Genomic DNA, 18,677 nt, shown 5'->3' with positions numbered 1-18,677 from the left:
GGAAAACTTCATGGAAGAAATGATATTTAAGTTGGGTCTTGAAAGTTTATATAAAAATTGGAACTAAGTAAGGAGAATATCCCAGGGAAAGTCTATAGCGTAAGCCAGGGAACAAGTGTAGAAAATCTTGGGGCAATTTTGAAGAACAACAATTTCTCTAGATTGATCAAAGCATAGGATATAACATGTAAAAAAGAAGCTGAAGGAGGATGGGAGGGAAACAAAGGTATTCTTAGTGGTGATAGGCATGCAAATATTAAATCTTTTATGAAAAATTTATTCAGCCGTGGCATTGCAGACAAAGTATATTAATCAGGAGAACTGAGTACTGTTTAATCACTGTTTGTGAGTTCCAGCAAATCATGGGGAAAATTGAGGGGAAAAAAAAAAAAAAAACATGCCCCATAGGATTAAGGAGTGTGTTGGTATCCATGGCAACAAAGAAAATCAAGAAGAGGAACAGATTTCAGAAGAGGATGAGTCTGGTTTAAGACAGAGTTCAAGGTGCTTGTGGGATGTCTAGGGAGAGCTGACCAGACTATGGCTAAATGTGAGACATCTGGAGCTTAGGAGGATGACATAGGAATGTGCTCAGTTTATTGGAGAAGTTTTGCTAACCTAGTTAGTATTGGGTTTCTAGGGTAAAAAACTAATGGCACATGCGTCTTATGAAGGAATTCAGAGGTAACTTTGAAATGATCTCTTGAAAATATTGGGGTTTTTGTTAGTTTATTTGTTATTAAGTAAACAGTATCCTATCTCTTCAAGGATCTAGTAGGGATCACTCATCCGGCATTTATGCAATGTACATATTGCTTGCCACATTTTTTATGTCTCCCTATGTGTTAAGTTTCTTTAGAGTAAGAACTATGCATCTTTTTCAACTCCTAATAGCCTCCCACATAATAGGTAAGCAATAAATATTTGACTTGGTTAATTGATTAGGAAGCAAAGAAGTTTGCTGCTCCTTTAAGGTGGTTGAAGGAAAATAAAGAACAGGTGGATGTGACATAGAAAAGAAATATTTGCTATAGCAGCTAAACTCTTTCAATACCTGTTAGGTAGGTCAGAGCCTCAAATGGCACTTCCTCATATTCATTAAGGAACATCTGGATCTGCCGCATGCTGATTCTGAGGTCAGACTCATTGAATTCATAGGGAATATTCCAACCTGCCAGAGTCAGAGAAGTACAGATATGAAAGCTCCCATTTAGTAATCACATACAGGGGAGTAAAATTCCATTATGGGATATATCAGCATCTTTCTTCCAGAGTAAAAAAATCCAGTTTGCACTGATATTTATAATCAATGTGGGTCTGCCTTTGACCATGTTGGTACTAAATCAACTTCTTTAATATTCTCTTAAATAGTGTGGTAAATGTCAGCAAGCTGGGATTTGGGATTATTTATCTTGGTTGAAATACTTTCTTATAGCAAAAAATTCCAAAACTAATATAGTAATAAAGTTAGAGAGAGGCCCTTAGCTTTTCCCAGCTTTGATCCCAAATTCACCCAAGTCAGAGAGGGTAGCTCAGCAGCCATTTGGAACATGATCAAATCTGATCCAGTCCAGGTAGACAGGGTTGTGGTCAACAGATAGTCTGCATAAACACCATGCCTTTCTACCTTCAAGTCCCATCACTTCTTGGAAGCAGGGCTGGATTGTTTTTTCTTCTTCCTTTATAAAATTGAAAAGGTCATTGCTTGGGCTTCTTCCAACTCTAAAATTATACAAGTTAATCAAAATTAAATTATTAAAATAATGCAAATTATGCAATAATGCAAATTATGGAGATTTGTACTCCATCTGATTCTATCTCAGCTTTACTTTCAATAAGAGTTGAATGGCTTTGAGCAAGTCATGTCTGTGTGTCTGTGCCCACATGTGACTTCAAGACCTTTTTCAGCCCCTTCACCAAAACATCTATTTGTATACTGTATGACCACTTTCCTCCTTTTTTCCCCCAATCTCCTTCTCCTTCTTAAGCAATTGGATTTTTTGGATGCTATGTATGAAAAAAAGTACTTATCTTCACACCTAGTTATTGAGAAAATTTTGTTAAAATAGGAAGCTACCAAGTGATATGCCTGTTCTCTCCTGGAGTATCCTCCAGCAGTTTTCTTGTGATATCTTTGTTCAAATTGTCCCAGGATCAATCTCTCTCATGGAATAGTCTATGACCCATATCCCGAAATCCCATCTCCTATACATTTCTTTTTTTTTTTTTTTTTTTGTATTATTTTATTTTTTAAATAACTTTTTATTGACAGAACCCATGCCAGGGTAATTTTTTACAACATTATCCCTTGCACTCACTTCTGTTCTGATTTTTCCCCTCCCTCCCTCTATCCCCTCTCCCAGATAGCAAGCAGTCCTATATATGTTAAATATGTCGCAGTATATCCTAGATACAATATATGTGTGCAGAACAGAACAGTTCTCTTGTTGCACAGAGAAAATTGGATTCAGAAGGTAAAAATAACCCGGGAAGAAAAACAAAAATGCAAACAGTTTACATTCATTTCTCAGTGTTCTTTCTTTGGGTGTAGCTGCTTCTGTCCATCATTGATCAACTGAAACTGAGTTAGATGTTCCCTTTGTCAAAGAAATCCACTTCCATCAGAATACATCTTCATACAGTATCGTTGTTGAAGTATATAATAATCTCCTGGTTCTGCTCATCAGTTCATGTAAGTGAATACAGCCTCTCTGTATTCATCCTGCTGGTCATTTCTTACAGAACAATAATATTCCATAACATTCACATATCACAATTTACCCAACCATACTCCAGTTGATGGGCATCCATTCATTTTCCAGTTTCTAGCCACTACAAACAGGGCTGCCACAAATATTTTGGCACATACAGGTCCCTTTCCCTTCTTTAGTATCTCTTTGGGTCCTATACATTTCTACAATAAAGTTGTTCTGGCTCATGGTGATCACTAATCCTTTTCAAAATGCTGTCAAACAATCGCTATAATAATACCTTCTAGCATTTTACAATTTGAAGAATGTAGCCTCTTTCATTTTGGGATAACTGATTTAATTGGCTGTCTTAAGATATCTCTCCTTTTATGACTTTACTTTTTTTTTTTCAAATAATAATGTCAACTACTTTTAAAAGCCCACTAACAGTAATTTGTAGTTTAGTTTTCCTGGGTTTGATGATTTGTGATAACTAATTCATTGAAAGTAGTCCAGTACTTTCTTTCTATTTCTATTTCATATTAGTTTTCTGTTAACCATCAATTTCATTTTGCCTCTGTATTTTCTCTGTTATCTATTTGCACCATCTCTTCCACCCCAAAAAGTAAATCTATATCCCCCAACATAGGGGATAGGAATGGGGGGTAGAAATAAAGCAGAGGAGTAAGGAGGGACAGAAATAGGTTAAGAAAGATAGTGAGAGAAAATGGGCAAAAAATAAACAATAAGTAATTATAGATTAGAAAGTGGATTGCATGAATTCTCCCATAAAATGGAAATATTAAAAATTTGTACTCAACAACTCAACAATATGTTGTTTTCAGGAAATGTTATAAAATTAGAGATATACATAAGCATAAAATAAAGATCAGGAGTAGAATTTGTTATACATATTAAAAAAGCAGGGGTAATAATCACAATCTCAGACAAAATAAAGCTAAAATAAGATTTAATCAAAAGAGAAAAATAGGGAAACTATACTATATGTCAGCCATATTAATATTGTTTTAGACTATTTAAAATAACTAGACAGTATAAGGTTGGAATATTGCTGTAGTGTAGAAAATGATGAGTTATTGGATTTAGAAAAATATTGGACTTGGACTTATGAAAGAAGAAGCTATTCACCTTCAGAGAAACAGGACAAGTGGAAATAAGTATAGTACAGTTTTATATATATGCATATGAATATATATATGTATGGTAATAGATATCTGTATATGTATGTGTATATAGATTTGTGTGTATATTGTGTGTATGTGTGTGAAACTGTAATTATATCCGTACTTAATGGTAGTCTTCTTTTAGTGGTGAAGGGGAAAAAAATTAAAAAGTGTACAGCAGAGAACAAAAGAAAACTTACAAGGAAGCAAAGAAAAGAAAAGATGTTTAACTCTGATGTTCAACTCTGAACACAACATGTAGTATTTATTATATGGGCTTTCTTGAAATGGAAATTTATTGCTTTATATTTTAGATCCTCTCATGTTCTGCTGTGCACATGGCAATATTTTTTCTTTTCTTATTTTGTATTTAAGCTTAAAATTAAATAAATAAATTAAATGGTGTTTAAAAAAAAAGAAAGAAATTTGTGAAGATTCCTAGAACTTACCTAAAGGTCCAAAGTTTCTTCTCTCTTGAACAATGGCATGGAAGAAACAAAGGCCAAACAACAATTTGTGCCACATTTCAATTTTTTCACAACTGTTGAAGAAAACAGGATCTGAGATAGGGTCATTGAGGTAGGAACGCAATAGGTTGGCTCGGACACCTTTGGGAGGTTCATTGGTCATTTTGATTCCATTCTGGAGAATGCTGACAGGAAACTTCTCTGATGGATAACTAGTTAGCCACAGCCTATAAGGAGAAAAGTGCAATTCATTTTTTTACCTGAAAATCAATTTATCTCCTAAAGCCAAAAAAAAAAAAAAAATTCCTAGAAATCACCAGATCCCAGCAAAAATTTGTTTCAAAGGATCTGAGAACTGACACAAATAACCTATGTCCTAAACTAGACTTAATTTTCTATTGAAATGTAATAATTATAATAATGGCAAATATTTAGATAGAATTTTAGAGTTTGCAAAACACTTTGTGTATGTTGGTTACTTCTTTGCGCTTCACAACAATCTTGTGAGATAGTTCTATTATTAGATCTATTTTATGGTGAGGAAACTGAAATGGAAAGGTCAAGTCTTGCTGAAGGTCTTACCTCGGAACATCTTTCCCATCCTTCCCAAAGCCCTTTTCTGTCATTGGTGGGTTCCTTCTGGAAGCCTTAATTTTGGGGAAGAACCTTGCCAGCCATCTTTCTTCCCTTCTCAGCTCTGTTGACTCTCCAAACTTAATTTGGGTATTTACCCCATCTCCCCTGCTTTTCATCTCATTTATTCTTGTTATTTTCCTCCATTAGAAAGTAAGCTCCTTGAAGGCAGGGACTGACTTTCTTTTTTGCTTGCATTTGTCTCCCTATGCTTAGCATGGTATCTTACATGTGTTAATAATATTAATATTACAATGTATGTATCATAATAGATAATAATAATATTAATAACAAATGTTTGTTGCCACCTTGTTGTCATTCTGCTCAGGGTCACACAGTTTGTAAATTTAACAATGGGTTTCCATTCTCAAGAGGTACATAAATAGGAAAAATGAATAGAATTTATATTCCTTTTTTTAAAAAAAATTACTTCAGAGGCAAAAATAATTTGAGGTGAAAGACTTGAGAGAGTACTTATTTGAATACCTTTATTTTATAAATGAAAGGAAGTGATTTGTCTTTACAAAAATAAATTCATTCAAAATTAAACTTCAACAAGTAACTTTTTCTATAGCTATTCTGATTCTACTTCATTTGATATGGATGGAGAGGCAGAGGAAATGTTTTATTTTTTTAAGCATATTTTAAAAATTTTATATTTTTCTATAGTATTTTTTAAATACATGTAAAGATAGCTTTCAACATTTATTTTTGTAAGACTTCATGTTCTAAATTTTTCTCCCTCCCTCCCTGACCTCCTCTCTCCCCAAAACAGCAAGCAATCTGATATAAATTAAATATATGTTATCCTTTTAAACTTAAAGGAAATACTTTATAACAATTAGAAAGAACTATCCTAAACTAGAATGGTCTTTTTGAGGGAATAGTGACTTTAATCTTTTTATTATCATAGATCCACTGGGCAGAAGAAAGTTTTTAAATGTAAAAAAATAATTTATGTAGGGCTACAAAGGAAACCAATTATATTGAATATAGTTACCAAAATATTAAAAAATAACATCAAGTTCATGGACCACAGGTCATTAATTCTGAAGGGTATAGGTCCCTATCATTGATGGTCTCAAGATTTCTAGACCACTATTTTGTGTGTTTCAAATTTGTGCTAGATTAGATCAATATTTTCCCACCTGTGGGCCTTGGACTGTTTTTTTTTTTTTTTCTTTGATCAGGGAGAGGGGTGGAGATACTTATGGAAAAAGGCATTATCTGATTCCATGAATTTTTTATGACTAAAGAATTCACCACTGAAGGTGAGTCTGGTCTACAGTTCATGAACTTCTCTAGCTGTAGCTAGTCTTGTACTCAGAAAACAGATTGTACTCAAAGCATTTCAAACCTTGTAGAATTCATGAGAGTAGTGCTTTGAGAATCCAAACTTATCTTCACACTTTGATATTAAGTAGTAGAAGGGCAGCATAGAAAACAGTAAACATACTTTCTATAGACTGAACAAATGATATGTCACACATATATTTCTCACAAGTGTGTAGGTAGTATTATGATAACTAAAATATTAACATAAAATCAACAATTAAACTCATAAGAACTCATCATTATGCATTTTCTCAGTTAATGGATATTAATAGTACTACTATCATATAGAGATCCATGAAAAATTTTGATGCTAAAAATGGGTCTTCTATGATGGTATACTTAGAGAACCCCAGAGATTCTACTAAAAAGTTATTAGAAACAATCCACACCTTTAGCAAAGTTGCAGGATACAAAATAAACCCACAAAAGTCATCAGCATTCTTATATATCACTAACAAAACCCAACAGTTAGTGTTACAAAGAGAAATTCCATATACTGAATTTATAAAATATTTAGGAATCTATCTGCCAAGGGAAAATCAGAAACTTTATAAACAAAACTACAAAACACTTGCCACACAAATTAAGTCTGATTTTACCAATTGGAAAAATAGTAAATGCTCTTGGATTGGGAGAGCAAATATAATAAAGATGACAATACTACCTAAATTAATCTATTTATTTAGTGCTATACCAATCAGACTCCCAAAAAACTATTTTAATGACCTAGAAAAAATAACAGCAAAGTTCATATGGAAAAACAAAAGGTCAAGATTTCAAGGGAATTAATTTTAAAAAATCAAATGAAGGTGGCCTAGTTGTACCAGAGCTAAAATTATATTATAAAGCAGTGGTTACTAAAACCATTTGGTATTGGCTAAGAAATAGACTAGTTGATCAATGGAATAGGTTAGGTTCAAAGGACAAAACAGCCAATAACTTTAATAATCTAGTGGTTGACAAACCCAAAGACCCCAGTTTTGGGGATAAGAACACATTATTTGACAAAAATTGCTGGGAAAATTGGAAATTAGTATGGCATTGACCCACACTTAACACCGTACACCAAGATAAGGTCAAAATGGGTTCATGACCTAGGCATAAAGAATGAGATTATAAATAAATTGGAAGAGCATAGGATAGTTTACCTCTCAGACCTATAGAAGAAGGAGAAATTTATAACCAAAGAAGAACTAGAGATCACTATTGACCACAAAATAGAAAATTTTGATTCTATCAAATTGAAAAGTTTTTGTATAAACAAAACAAATGCAGACAAGATTAGAAGGGAAACAATAAACTGGGAAAACATTTTTACAATCAAAGGATCTGATAAAGGCCTCATTTCCAAAATATATAGAGAATTGATTCTAATTTATAAGAAATCAAACCATTCTCCAATTGACAAATGGTCAAAGGATATGAACAGACAATTCTCAGATGAAGAAATTGAAACTATTTCTAGCCATATGAAAATATGCTCCAAGTCATTATTAATCAGAGAAACGCAAATTAAGACAACTCTGAGATACCACTACACACCTGTCAGATTGGCTAGAATGACAGGGAAAGATAATGCAGAATATTGGAGGGGATGTGGGAAAACAGGGACACTGATACATTGTTGGTGGAATTGTGAGCACATCCAGCCATTCTGGAGAGCAATTTGGAACTATGCTCAAAAAGTTATCAAACTGTGCATACCCTTTGATCCAGCAGTGTTTCTATTGGGCTTATACCCCAAAGAGATACTAAAGAAGGCAAAGGGACCTGTATGTGCCAAAATGTTTGTGGCAGCCCTGTTTGTAGTGGCTAGAAGCTGCAAAATGAATAGATGCCCATCAATTGGAGAATGGCTGGGTAAATTGTGGTATATGAATGTTATGGAATATTATTATTGTTCTGTAAGGAATGACCAGCAGGATGAATACAGAGAGGACTGGGGAGACTTACATGAACTGATGCTAAGTGAAATGAGCAGAACCAGGAGATCATTATATACCTCAACAACGATACTGTTTGAGGATGTATTCTGATGGAAGTGGATTTCTTTGACAAAGAGACCTAACTGAGTTTCAATTGATAAATGATGGACAGAAGCAGCTACACCCCAAGAAAGAACACTGGGAAATGAATATAAACTGCTTAAATTTTTGTCTTTCTTCCCAGATTATTTTTACCTTCGGAATCCAATTCTTCCTGTGCAACAAGAGAACTGTTCAGTTCTGCACACATATATTGTATCTGGGATACACTGCAACATATTTAACTTGTATAGGATTGCTTGCCATCTGGGGGAGGGGGTGAAGGGAGGGAGGGGAAAAGTCGGAACAGAAGTAAGTGCAAGGGATAATGTTGTAAAAAAAAATTACCCAGGCATGGGGTCTGTCAATAAAAAGTTATAAAAAAAAAAATGGGTCTTCATATTAGAAAGGTTAGAACTCACTGGATTAGTAGTCCTCTGATAAGAATACATAACATTTATATAATACATTAACATAATCTCATTTGTTCCTCACAACTAACCTTGTGAGATAAGTGATTGTTATTATCTCTATTTTTCCAATTAGGAAATTGAAGCAGGTGGAGGTGAAGTGATTTGCTCAGAATCATATAATTAGTAAATGCCTGAACTAAAATTTGAACTCAAGTCTTCCTGACTAATACTAGTGCGACACTAACCACTGTACTGCCTAGCTGACTCACAAGAGAGTTCTGGACCCTAAAATCCTATGATTCATGCAGCAGGTGGCCAAAAAAAAAAAAAAAAAGATATTTTTATTATAATAGATACTGATAATATCTATCAGTATAGATAATAGAAACTGATCAGTTGGATTATTTATTATTTATATGAATCAACATATTTTATTTCATTTATTTTTTATTTTGTTTTATTTATTGTTTCATTTTTACTTCAAAAAAACTTTACAAAAAAAAAAAAAAAACTGGAGGTGGGAGAAGGAGAGCTACTCAAATAAGAGTTAAACATAGAAATAGGGAACTTTCTGGGTAGCCTCTTACCTGAAAGATGGGTTGGTGGTTTCAGGTACAATCACTTCCTCACATATCTTCTCCAAAGCAGGCATCCAGCTGGTGGCTAGATGGCAATTCTGTAAGACCACCCAGGTTCCCTCAGTGATGGCTTTGTCAATCATATCAGCAGCAATGGGGCCCTGGCCCTGGCCAAGGGAGATTGTTTGAATGCTGTTACCTCCCATGCCAAGATCATCTGCAAACTTGAGCAGACCTGAGAGCAAAGCCAAGAGAGCTTTTAGAAGAGACCACAATGACTCTGCTGAGTTTACAATGATCCCATGAAAGCAATGCTGTAAATTAAAATCCCTAACCCTTTCAAAAAGAGTTCTCCCTATGGTATCAACAAGAAAAAAAGTTTGTCAAAAGACATGTAGTTTCACCTAACTTTCACAAGGAAAACTACCCTTGATAGGATCATCTCAAGGGCTAAAATAAACAGTTCCTTCTATCTTTTAATATGGTTATTTATATTCAAAAGTAATTAGTAATAAGCATCCATGCTAAGATGTCATCACTGTATTAGGGACTCTTTGATTAATGCTCAAGCTCCTATTGCTCCTCCTATATATATAAAAAAAATTCAAATTTTGAGTTGCTTTTTTCTAAGTATTTAATAGGATCCATATGTAATTATAATCATTCAACTCAGATTCTGTGAATATAATGTGTATAATTACATTCAATACTCGGATCCTTAACTAATTCTCTTTATTATTTCTTGGTTTTCCTCTTGAATTTCTTTCCTAAATATCCTACTTATATTTATAAAAAGGAAAACTCAAAAATCTTGAAAAATAGAGAATAACTATCTAAGACCCTCCTCTAAAGGCATATGCAAAGAAACTGGTTTTTTTTGTTATTAATGAGGATGCAAATTTTTTTTTTTTTTTTTACCACTTAATGTTGTCTTCCTCACCTGCCATTGGATCAGCACCTGGAGACAACACAAAAATCAATGGTGCACAGCTGTTAGAATCATTGTAGGATCCCTGCAGGTCAAATGTAGGTGGTTCAATGTATATCTTTCCCATGTTATGAACAATGAACTCCTGGGTAGCTGGAACAATTTTGTCTGGTCGCAGACATCGGAGAACCACCAAACGGTCTAATCCATAGAGATAATCCCATTCCCCAGGGAGTGGTTCTTCATGGGGTTTGGCAGAATCATATATCTCCTTCCACTCTGAACAATTGTCTTCCACATCCTCTTTCAGACCTTCAAGAGAGGGTAGGTCGGATGCACGAACGATTTCAGCCCATGACTTTTCAGATAACCATTCAGGAGCTGGATTGGGATAGGGGTTATCAAGAGCTACACCTCCTGTCAGAAGAAAACGCCAGACTTCATCATCAATTCTCCCGCTCCCTTTCATGATTCCAATAGTCAGGAGGAGAGAGAAGAGCAACTTGTCTTTCTCAAACAATGAACGACAGACATTGTTGTAAATGCTCACTGTGAAGTCATTAATGATGTTCTCTATACGTTGATCCAAGTCATCACTCTTCCGGCTATGGGCCAGAGACTGTACATACAAGTTGATGAACCAGATCAGAGAATATTGATACATTGGTTCAATGTTAGCCAAATCAGAAATACAAAAAAAGATAGTGGAAGAATGAACAGCTACCGGCTTATAGCCCATTCTTGTTTCATCAATCTGTGTTTCTGTCACTGAGGCAATTTTCTGTTTCTCAGATATTTCCTCAGACAGCACTTTAGAAGATGATAGAACTTTAATGGCAGTTTCATCCTCTAAAATGTTGCCTTCAGACTTGGAGAGGACCTCTAAAATCTTATCTTCTATCTCTTTCAGCTGCTTTTTGTTGTCAGCACTTTCAACAATTAGCTGATTCTTTTTCTCTTCTAGCTCAGGCTTTTCCTTGGCAGCAACAATACCAAGAAGCTGATCTTGGAGACCCAGAGGAGTGATCATAAAGTTGAGGAGACAGACTTTCACAGCTATTTCAGGGAGATAATGGGGATTTCTCAAACGGGTTGTAATGTAAAATTTAAAATCATGTGAGTATTCAATAATATTTTCACCTAATCTCATATACTCTACCCCTTGCTGTTTAAATGTTGACTTGAGTAAAATAGGTTCAATGAAAGCATCCAGTTCTTCTCCAATGTTTTCTAGCAAAACTGGGGTTCCAAATTGGAGAGCATTTTCTAGTACCCTCACATAGTTGCTATCAGAAAGTTTAATTACAGAAAGTTTATTGAATTTCTCCATATTTTTGACCCATTTGTTGGCCTGCCCTTGTGGATCAATCATTAAAGCCCATCGTCTTGAATTGGACACAATAATGCCATTATCGATGGAAAAAGAATCTATGGGCAATCCAGCAATCTGCCAGGCTCTGATTTTCACAGGATCTCCTAAGGTGTTACTGAGACTGAAGTCATTGGACCCTGGGATTTCTTTCTCCTTGCAATATAGTAGCCATTCATTTTGGCAGTCAGTACGATAATCTACTGTAAAGGCCCCCAGATAAGCCACAGTGCCGGAGGACAGCAGCACATCCCCTGTTAGATTAGTATAACGAATCCCCAATTGCCGGGCAGCTTCTGTCCACCGGTCTTTCTCTCCTCCAAGACCACTGATCAGTTTTTCTGCCCTGATTAACTTCTGGGAGCAGACGTCAATATTGTCTTCCAATGCCTTTTTCTTTACATTCATAGCCTCAAATTCATCATTCAGGGCTTGCAGTCGATCTTCCACCAGCTTCAACTCTGCCCGTTTTTGATTCAACTTTCCCATCTGTTCATCCAGTTTCCCTTCTGCCTCTCTCAATCTTTCCCTCTTGGGAGCCACAACTTTGGCCACTCGATCATACACCTCCATGGCCCTCACCCACTTGCACAAGCCCTCACAAGCTGATGACACATTCTTAATGACTGCAGGCTGGAAATCCGGGTGATCAATGAATCTTTCTCGGATCCTTCTCATGATTATGGGAGGAATATTATCTTTATCATAAGTCTTCAAACTATCCAAGAATTTCAGATCCCCAAGGACTTTCCTGGATGTACCCCAGTAGTCTTCTATCATCTTACCTGTTTAGTACAAGAAGGATTTATTGAGTACCTATTATGTAAATCATTCATTTTTAATGAAAAGTTAGAGACCAGTTTAATTCAGTGTTGTAAATACTTTTTAAGTTTGGCTACAAATAAAACAAATTTAAAATATTTTATTATGCGATATATTACTTCAATACTTAACAGTTTTAACTGAGAGGGGAATATTTTTTCTAGTACAAATTTTCAGTGACATAGCAGATAGTCACTGAGAGTTGCTGCAGCCAAAAGAAAATTTCTCACAGTGCTGGATCTTCATTAACTCAAAGAGGAGAAATCTCAAAAGAGTTTGAAGAGGGACTACAAAATTACAATTCATTGTGATCAGAATCTTAAATATTCTGTAAATAAAAGGGATTAATGAGATTTCCTATGGGGATAGCAAGAGAATGGGTTGGAGTATGGACTTTTAATGCTAGAGTTCAAAGAAATATTACTTTAGGAAAAATGTAAAATTTAAGCTTAAAAATTTAAACTTAAAGTTAATCTAGTTTTTAAATAGAATGAAAATAACTGTTTTAATACTTCTATGCTTCTAGAACTATTTAGATGTGATCTTTCTCTCTCTCACATACTTTTTAATCTTCTCTCTTGTCCTTTTGTCTAAATGTAGTACCATTTCTATCTGTACTTATCCTCCCTGTCTTAATTTTAAGCTTAACAAAGTCAGGAAGCTATATCTCCTTTGATAAATTTTTTTACTTATAGAAAATGAATGTTCTCTGATTGGTTAATTGTCTGAAAGGGAGAACTGATTTCAAAACTAGCTTTTCTGTTTCTAAGCAATTACATCCTTAGTTTCTGGGTCTGTTACTAAGCTTTTAAACAAATCCTTACCTGGAGGTGATTTAGTTGTTGTGTATTCATTTTAGATTGCTTACAGAATCTCCAGAGTTTTTCTGAGGTACAGGGAGGGAAAAATGGGGAGCTTACCAGTGCCACTTGGGTCAGGTTTCCTCTCTGGTTTCAGTCCTTTCATGACACAGATACTCTCCATGACAAGTTTGACGGGGCCAGGAGGGTTCTGCATTGACTTAACCATGGTGATATCTGAGGCATTCAGGGTATCCAATGCAGAGAGGGCAGCCTCCAATGCTGGCATAGCCTCTGCCAGATCACCCTCACACTCATCCTATAGACAAAGGGGGTAAAAATGATTAGTTCCATGGGAATGATGTCAGATTGTACCATCCTCACAACAAGTGTTTCTTCATCTATTTATGTCAATCCAAAGAAACCTATGAATCCCTCTGCAGAATAATGTTTTTAAAATTAATAAAAATTAATTAGGATTACAAAGGAAACCAAATATATTTAAATACAGTTATTAAAATATTTTCTTAAAAAAATAAAACTTCATAGACTCCAGGTTAAGGTTTAGAGGAATTCTCAATAGCAACTGATACTCTCACATAGTTGCTATCACAAAGCTTGAATACAGAGAGTCGATTGGATTTCTCCATATTTTTGGCCCACTAATTGGCCTGTCCCTCATTAAATCATTAAAGTCCATCATCTGGAATTGGACACAGTGATGCCATTATCACTCCAATGATGCTACTTTTAATAGGAGAGGATTCATAGTGAAACTCAACTAGAGGGCTTTTCTATTAAGAAACACTCTCCTTAGAACATGGGTCATCTAAGGTTTATTCTGTCAAGTTTTGACATGGAAAGGGGACCATGCAGTTACAATTATTTCCAAGGTTAATCACCCAGTGGGTAGATGGTACAGATTATTCTATTCCTCTTTTTTTTTTTTTCTGCCTTCCTTGAGCTGCCTTGCCTCATTCTCTCCACTAGAAAGTAAACAGTAAGAAAAGATAGATATCATATTACTCCCATGGGCAGCCCTGGCAAAGCGTTTGGTAGGAGAGGAGGTCAAAGCTGTTGCCTACAACAAAGCTTTTGGATTACCAGTGGCCTTAAGTAATCCCAGTCTCTCATAAGCACCAAACAAACAAACAAACAAAAACCAACTGACTGTACCATGTTCATCTGAAAATATAAAGTAATTGTCAACCTATGAAGAGATAAAATCTCTGTTCCTTTTCTAAAAGGGAAGGAATTGGAGAAAATCCCATTCTCAGATCAGGCTCACTTTCTTTGCTTTTCTTTTTTTAAAAATAATCTTTTTATTAATGCCCTTTATTTTTATCCCATTTTAGCCCTGCAAGATCTTGCCTCCTGAAAGTCATCTTTTATAACAAAGAATAAAAATGAGGAGGAAAAATAGTTCACCAAAACTAACCAACATATTGGAAAAAGTCTGACATTATATGCTGTTTCACAACCTCTGCAAATATAAAATGGAGATAATAGCACTTACAATCTTGTAGTATTGTTGTGAAGATCAAATGAAATATTTGTAAAGGACTTAGCTCAGCCTGGCCCATAGATGCATTTTGTTTTTCATTCTCCAAGAGAACCATGATATCAAAGATGTCAAAGAGAAGATGCCAGGACATGCACGTGAATTGGATCCTGCCTCACTTTCCCCTCCAGAGATATCTGGGTCCATATGTGGTAAGATATAGATCAAGATGATGGAGATGGCCCTGGATATAATGGGAGACCTTGGCCTTTTTAAGCTAAAGTCTTCAATAAGTCTTAATTTGAGGCTGTACCCTTTCAGAGATAAAGGCTAGGTAAGCAAAGAATCTCTTCTTTTATCCAGTCAAAAAGAAAAAATTAAATACTTAAAAAATATTGAGGTCACCATCATCCTCCTAATCACTCAGGTTCATAATTTAGTGTCATCACTAACATTTCTCTTTCAACTGCCTCTATACCTAATCAACTCTTAAGTCTAATTTATACTATCTCTATAAGGGCAACAATAACAACAAATAAGGTCACTCTTTTCCATATTCCCATAGCCACATCCAATTCAAATCCTTTTCAACTCTTAAAACCACTATAGTAAGAGTTTCCTAAATGTTTTTTTTTTAAACTTCCCATCTTTCTTTTTTCTAATCCACCCTCCACAAAATTGCAGAAATTATCTATCTTTCTAAAACAAGAATCTAACTAATGGTTTGTTTCACTTTTCTTATTCAAAGACCTTCCACATTACTTTCAAGATAAAATGCAAACCCTTTAGCCTTGTCTTTGACAATCTTTCTCCAGCCTTTGTTTTTCAGAATAATTTTCTATTGCTGCCTCACTTTTGAAATTAAATGCCTATCACATTTTCCTTTGTAAGCCTTAAAGATGTCAATCAATTCTTCTTTCATTATAGTAAAAATTGGGAGACCCAAATTCTAGTCTAGGCTTTAACTAGTCATGTGTCTCTAGGCTAGTCCTTTCTATCTTTGATCTGTTTCTTCAACTAAAAGGGGACAGGGAGTAGACCTATGATTTTATCGTTATAGGAAATCTCTAGCTGAGGAAATTCTCTATAATCTTAGTCTTAGAAAGTTGCCTAGAGCAGAGGTGTCAAACTTGGTTGTTCACAGGGCTGCAAGAAGCCCGCAACACTCCTTAATGTTATCTGTACCAGATTAAAATCTAATTGGGAAATATTTAACAAAATAAATAAAAATATGATAAAACATAAATAATGTTAACATGTTTTTCATAGTCAATGTTTGGTTCACAGTGATCCTTATTCTACTTGAGTTTGACACCACGGGCCAATACAATGAGGGGTTAAGTGATTTGCCCAGGATGACATAGCCAGTCTTTGTCAGAGGAGGAACTTGAGCATGGATCTCCCTGACTTCAAGATTCTCCATACATTATAACACACTGCCTCAAGGGATTGCTACAAAAATCAGAAAACAGTCTGTATTTAAAAGTGCTTCAGAAATATGACATTAAAAAACTCAAAAATATTATCATGAGTAGTATTTACCTTCTGTTATCTGAGAAATATAAAGAAGATGATAATGGAAATGTATGACCAGAAAAAACAAAAAAACAAACCATAAGCTATTTACATAGCAAGAGGGGGTGTGCCCAGGTAAGAGTGTGCTGCTAAATGTTTAACAACTGGTTGTCTGGGAAAAATGTACATACTATATACTTTTAAACTTTATCTGACTTTTCTCTGTCACTTAGCAATTAATCAAGCCCTTATTTGTATGGTTTGTTAATTCCTGAAATGTAAATGCTTATACTGAAAATATAATAATTAGATCATGCTGGCTCTAGCACATCCTTTTCTATAGGTTTCTCCATTCAATCAACAGGATCTATCACAGGAAAAAAAACAAACATACATCCACGAGAAAAAGATTCTATTTGTAGCAGCTCTTTTTGTGGTGGTGTTATGCCACAGTTTTCTTTAACTGTCTTGACTCAGTTTCCCTGTCTCAGTTTCCTTAACTGTTCTGTCTCTGACCCAGTAAAACTAAGGATTATTCACTCTCAGGTTATAAATTAGCAAGATAAAAGAGTAGATCTCCTGATTCTTTTATGGATTTACAGTATTCCTTTAGAATATTCCAAGATTAACCCATGATATCTTTACTTCTTTGTCTCTGGAATTTTTAGGTTTTATGGCTTCCCCTCCCTGATAAAAAAACTTTCCCTCCCTTTCTCTTCTTTGTCTCCAAAAAGGTATTTAAGAAGTTGGGGTTTTTCCATTCATTGCTGGAGAATGGCGGCTGGCAGCTGTATGCTGGATGCTGGATTCTTTGGGTCCTCCAGCCCTGGGACCAATATGGATTCCTTGGTCCCAGTATACTTATCTCTGTCTGACTGGATAATCTGAGACGAGAGTCCTATCCAGTCAATCTTACTCTCCCATTAATAAAATATTAAAAACTCTCTAATCTCTCTCCTGCCTCAGTTTCTCCGGCATTACAATTTGGAGGCCCCAGCGAGATAATAGAAACTGAGAACTGGATAAGAGATTAGAGACCTCTCGGTCTCCACCTAGGCCTGAGGGGGGATCAGGACCTGGGTCTGTTCCTTGAGGAAAAAAAAAAAAAAAAAGGAAGTGGTTCTTCAGCCTCAGTCCGGCCTACAGTGGACAACGAAATCGATTCGGCATTTGATTCGGCATTCGGGAGAGTAAGTCTGTCTGGGTACCTTTTGGGGTACCATCTGGTTTTGGTTCTGGTTCTGGTCTGTTCTGTTGCTAGCAACCTGTGGTCTCAGAATAAATACCGACGGGTTTAAAAATTCTGAGACGGGTATTTTCTGGGACGCTGGAAAATATCCTCTGGGTATGTTATATGTTTGCTTAATGTTGTAACTGTGTAGTCTGTGTGATATATGTTCTATGTTCTGTGTGGTTTGTCTGTTGTTGGTTGGAAAACAACGTTGCAACTGTGTATAGTAAATTGGAGCTCCATGTTTGTTTGTGTGTGTCTGTGTTAAAAGTTAAAATAAGCTTGTAAGAGATAAGGATTCAGCCTCTGTGTTGCTGGCTTAGAAAATATCAAGAAGTTTGAAAAATCTTTCTCTCTCTCTCTCTGTCTCTGGCTGACTGCAGCAGCCTGTGAGAAAAAGAGAGAAAAGGGAAAGGAAGAAAAAAAAGGAAAAAAAAATAGATTGAAAGGGATTTGAAAGTTCGGAAAGTTATAATATATATGTAGAAGAGCAGGTGCTAACATTTAAAGGAAAGACATTTGAATGGAATATCTAGGCATTCTCTGTGAAGGCAGAGAAAAGCACTAAATGGGCTTCCTTGGAAGTTCACAGAAGCCCCTTTGGATTCTGGAATGGGAAAAGGGAATTCAAGGTGAAACATACTTCTTCTCTCTGAGGGTGGGGAATCCTGGAAAAAGCCCCTAGTCTGTTTTTGCTGATTTAAAAACTTTGTTAAGTTTTAAGAACAATGATTAAGGAAAATTTGCTAGTGATTTTAAACTTTTTTTAAGGAAAAGCCTACTAGTGTAAAGAGCAATAAAGTTCAAGCTTAGCCTGGCTTGGGCAATAAAAAGCTCTGGAGATAAGATGCTAATAGCTGTTAGAAGAAATGTGGTAGGAGAAAAAACTTTTAAAAACAGTTGTATTAGTTTGATTCAGTTTGTTACCTTTTGAAATATATTGAGTTATTTTTTAACATAAGTTATACTTTAAATTCCAGTTCTGCTGGACATGTATGGGTTTTGTGGAAGTTTGGGTTATTCACTATAGGGTGAATCTTACAGGTTTTTGAAGAGAAAAGGAAAGAGGAATACAGGTGATTTAGGAAGGACTGATTAGTAGGGGCAATTAGAGGTTTGCATGGTTTTAGGAAGGTGAAAGACTTTTGGGAGTAGGTGAAGAAGTGGGGGAGGGAGTCACCCATCCC

General features: G+C 35.4%; 1 protein-coding gene across 1 annotated transcript in view; it reads right to left on the bottom strand.

The window, feature by feature from the left end:
• DNAH3 (dynein axonemal heavy chain 3) overlaps positions 1–18,677 on the bottom strand; it is a 211,538-nt gene that overhangs the window by 13,969 nt on the left and 178,892 nt on the right. Inside the window, exons 52-56 of the mRNA XM_052001473.1 lie at positions 13,364–13,562; positions 10,265–12,406; positions 9,334–9,559; positions 4,324–4,568; positions 1,055–1,171 (exon numbers count right to left, since the gene is read on the bottom strand). Of these exons, the coding sequence (XP_051857433.1) occupies positions 1,055–1,171; positions 4,324–4,568; positions 9,334–9,559; positions 10,265–12,406; positions 13,364–13,562 (2,929 nt within the window). The remainder of the gene's footprint in view (positions 1–1,054; positions 1,172–4,323; positions 4,569–9,333; positions 9,560–10,264; positions 12,407–13,363; positions 13,563–18,677) is intronic.

Source organism: Antechinus flavipes, chromosome 1 (genome assembly GCF_016432865.1).
Source record: "Antechinus flavipes isolate AdamAnt ecotype Samford, QLD, Australia chromosome 1, AdamAnt_v2, whole genome shotgun sequence".
In the NCBI taxonomy this organism is placed as follows: Eukaryota; Metazoa; Chordata; class Mammalia; order Dasyuromorphia; family Dasyuridae; genus Antechinus; species Antechinus flavipes.
The sequence above is the reverse complement of the archived record's forward strand: the minus strand, read 5'-3'. Positions and strand labels throughout refer to the sequence as shown.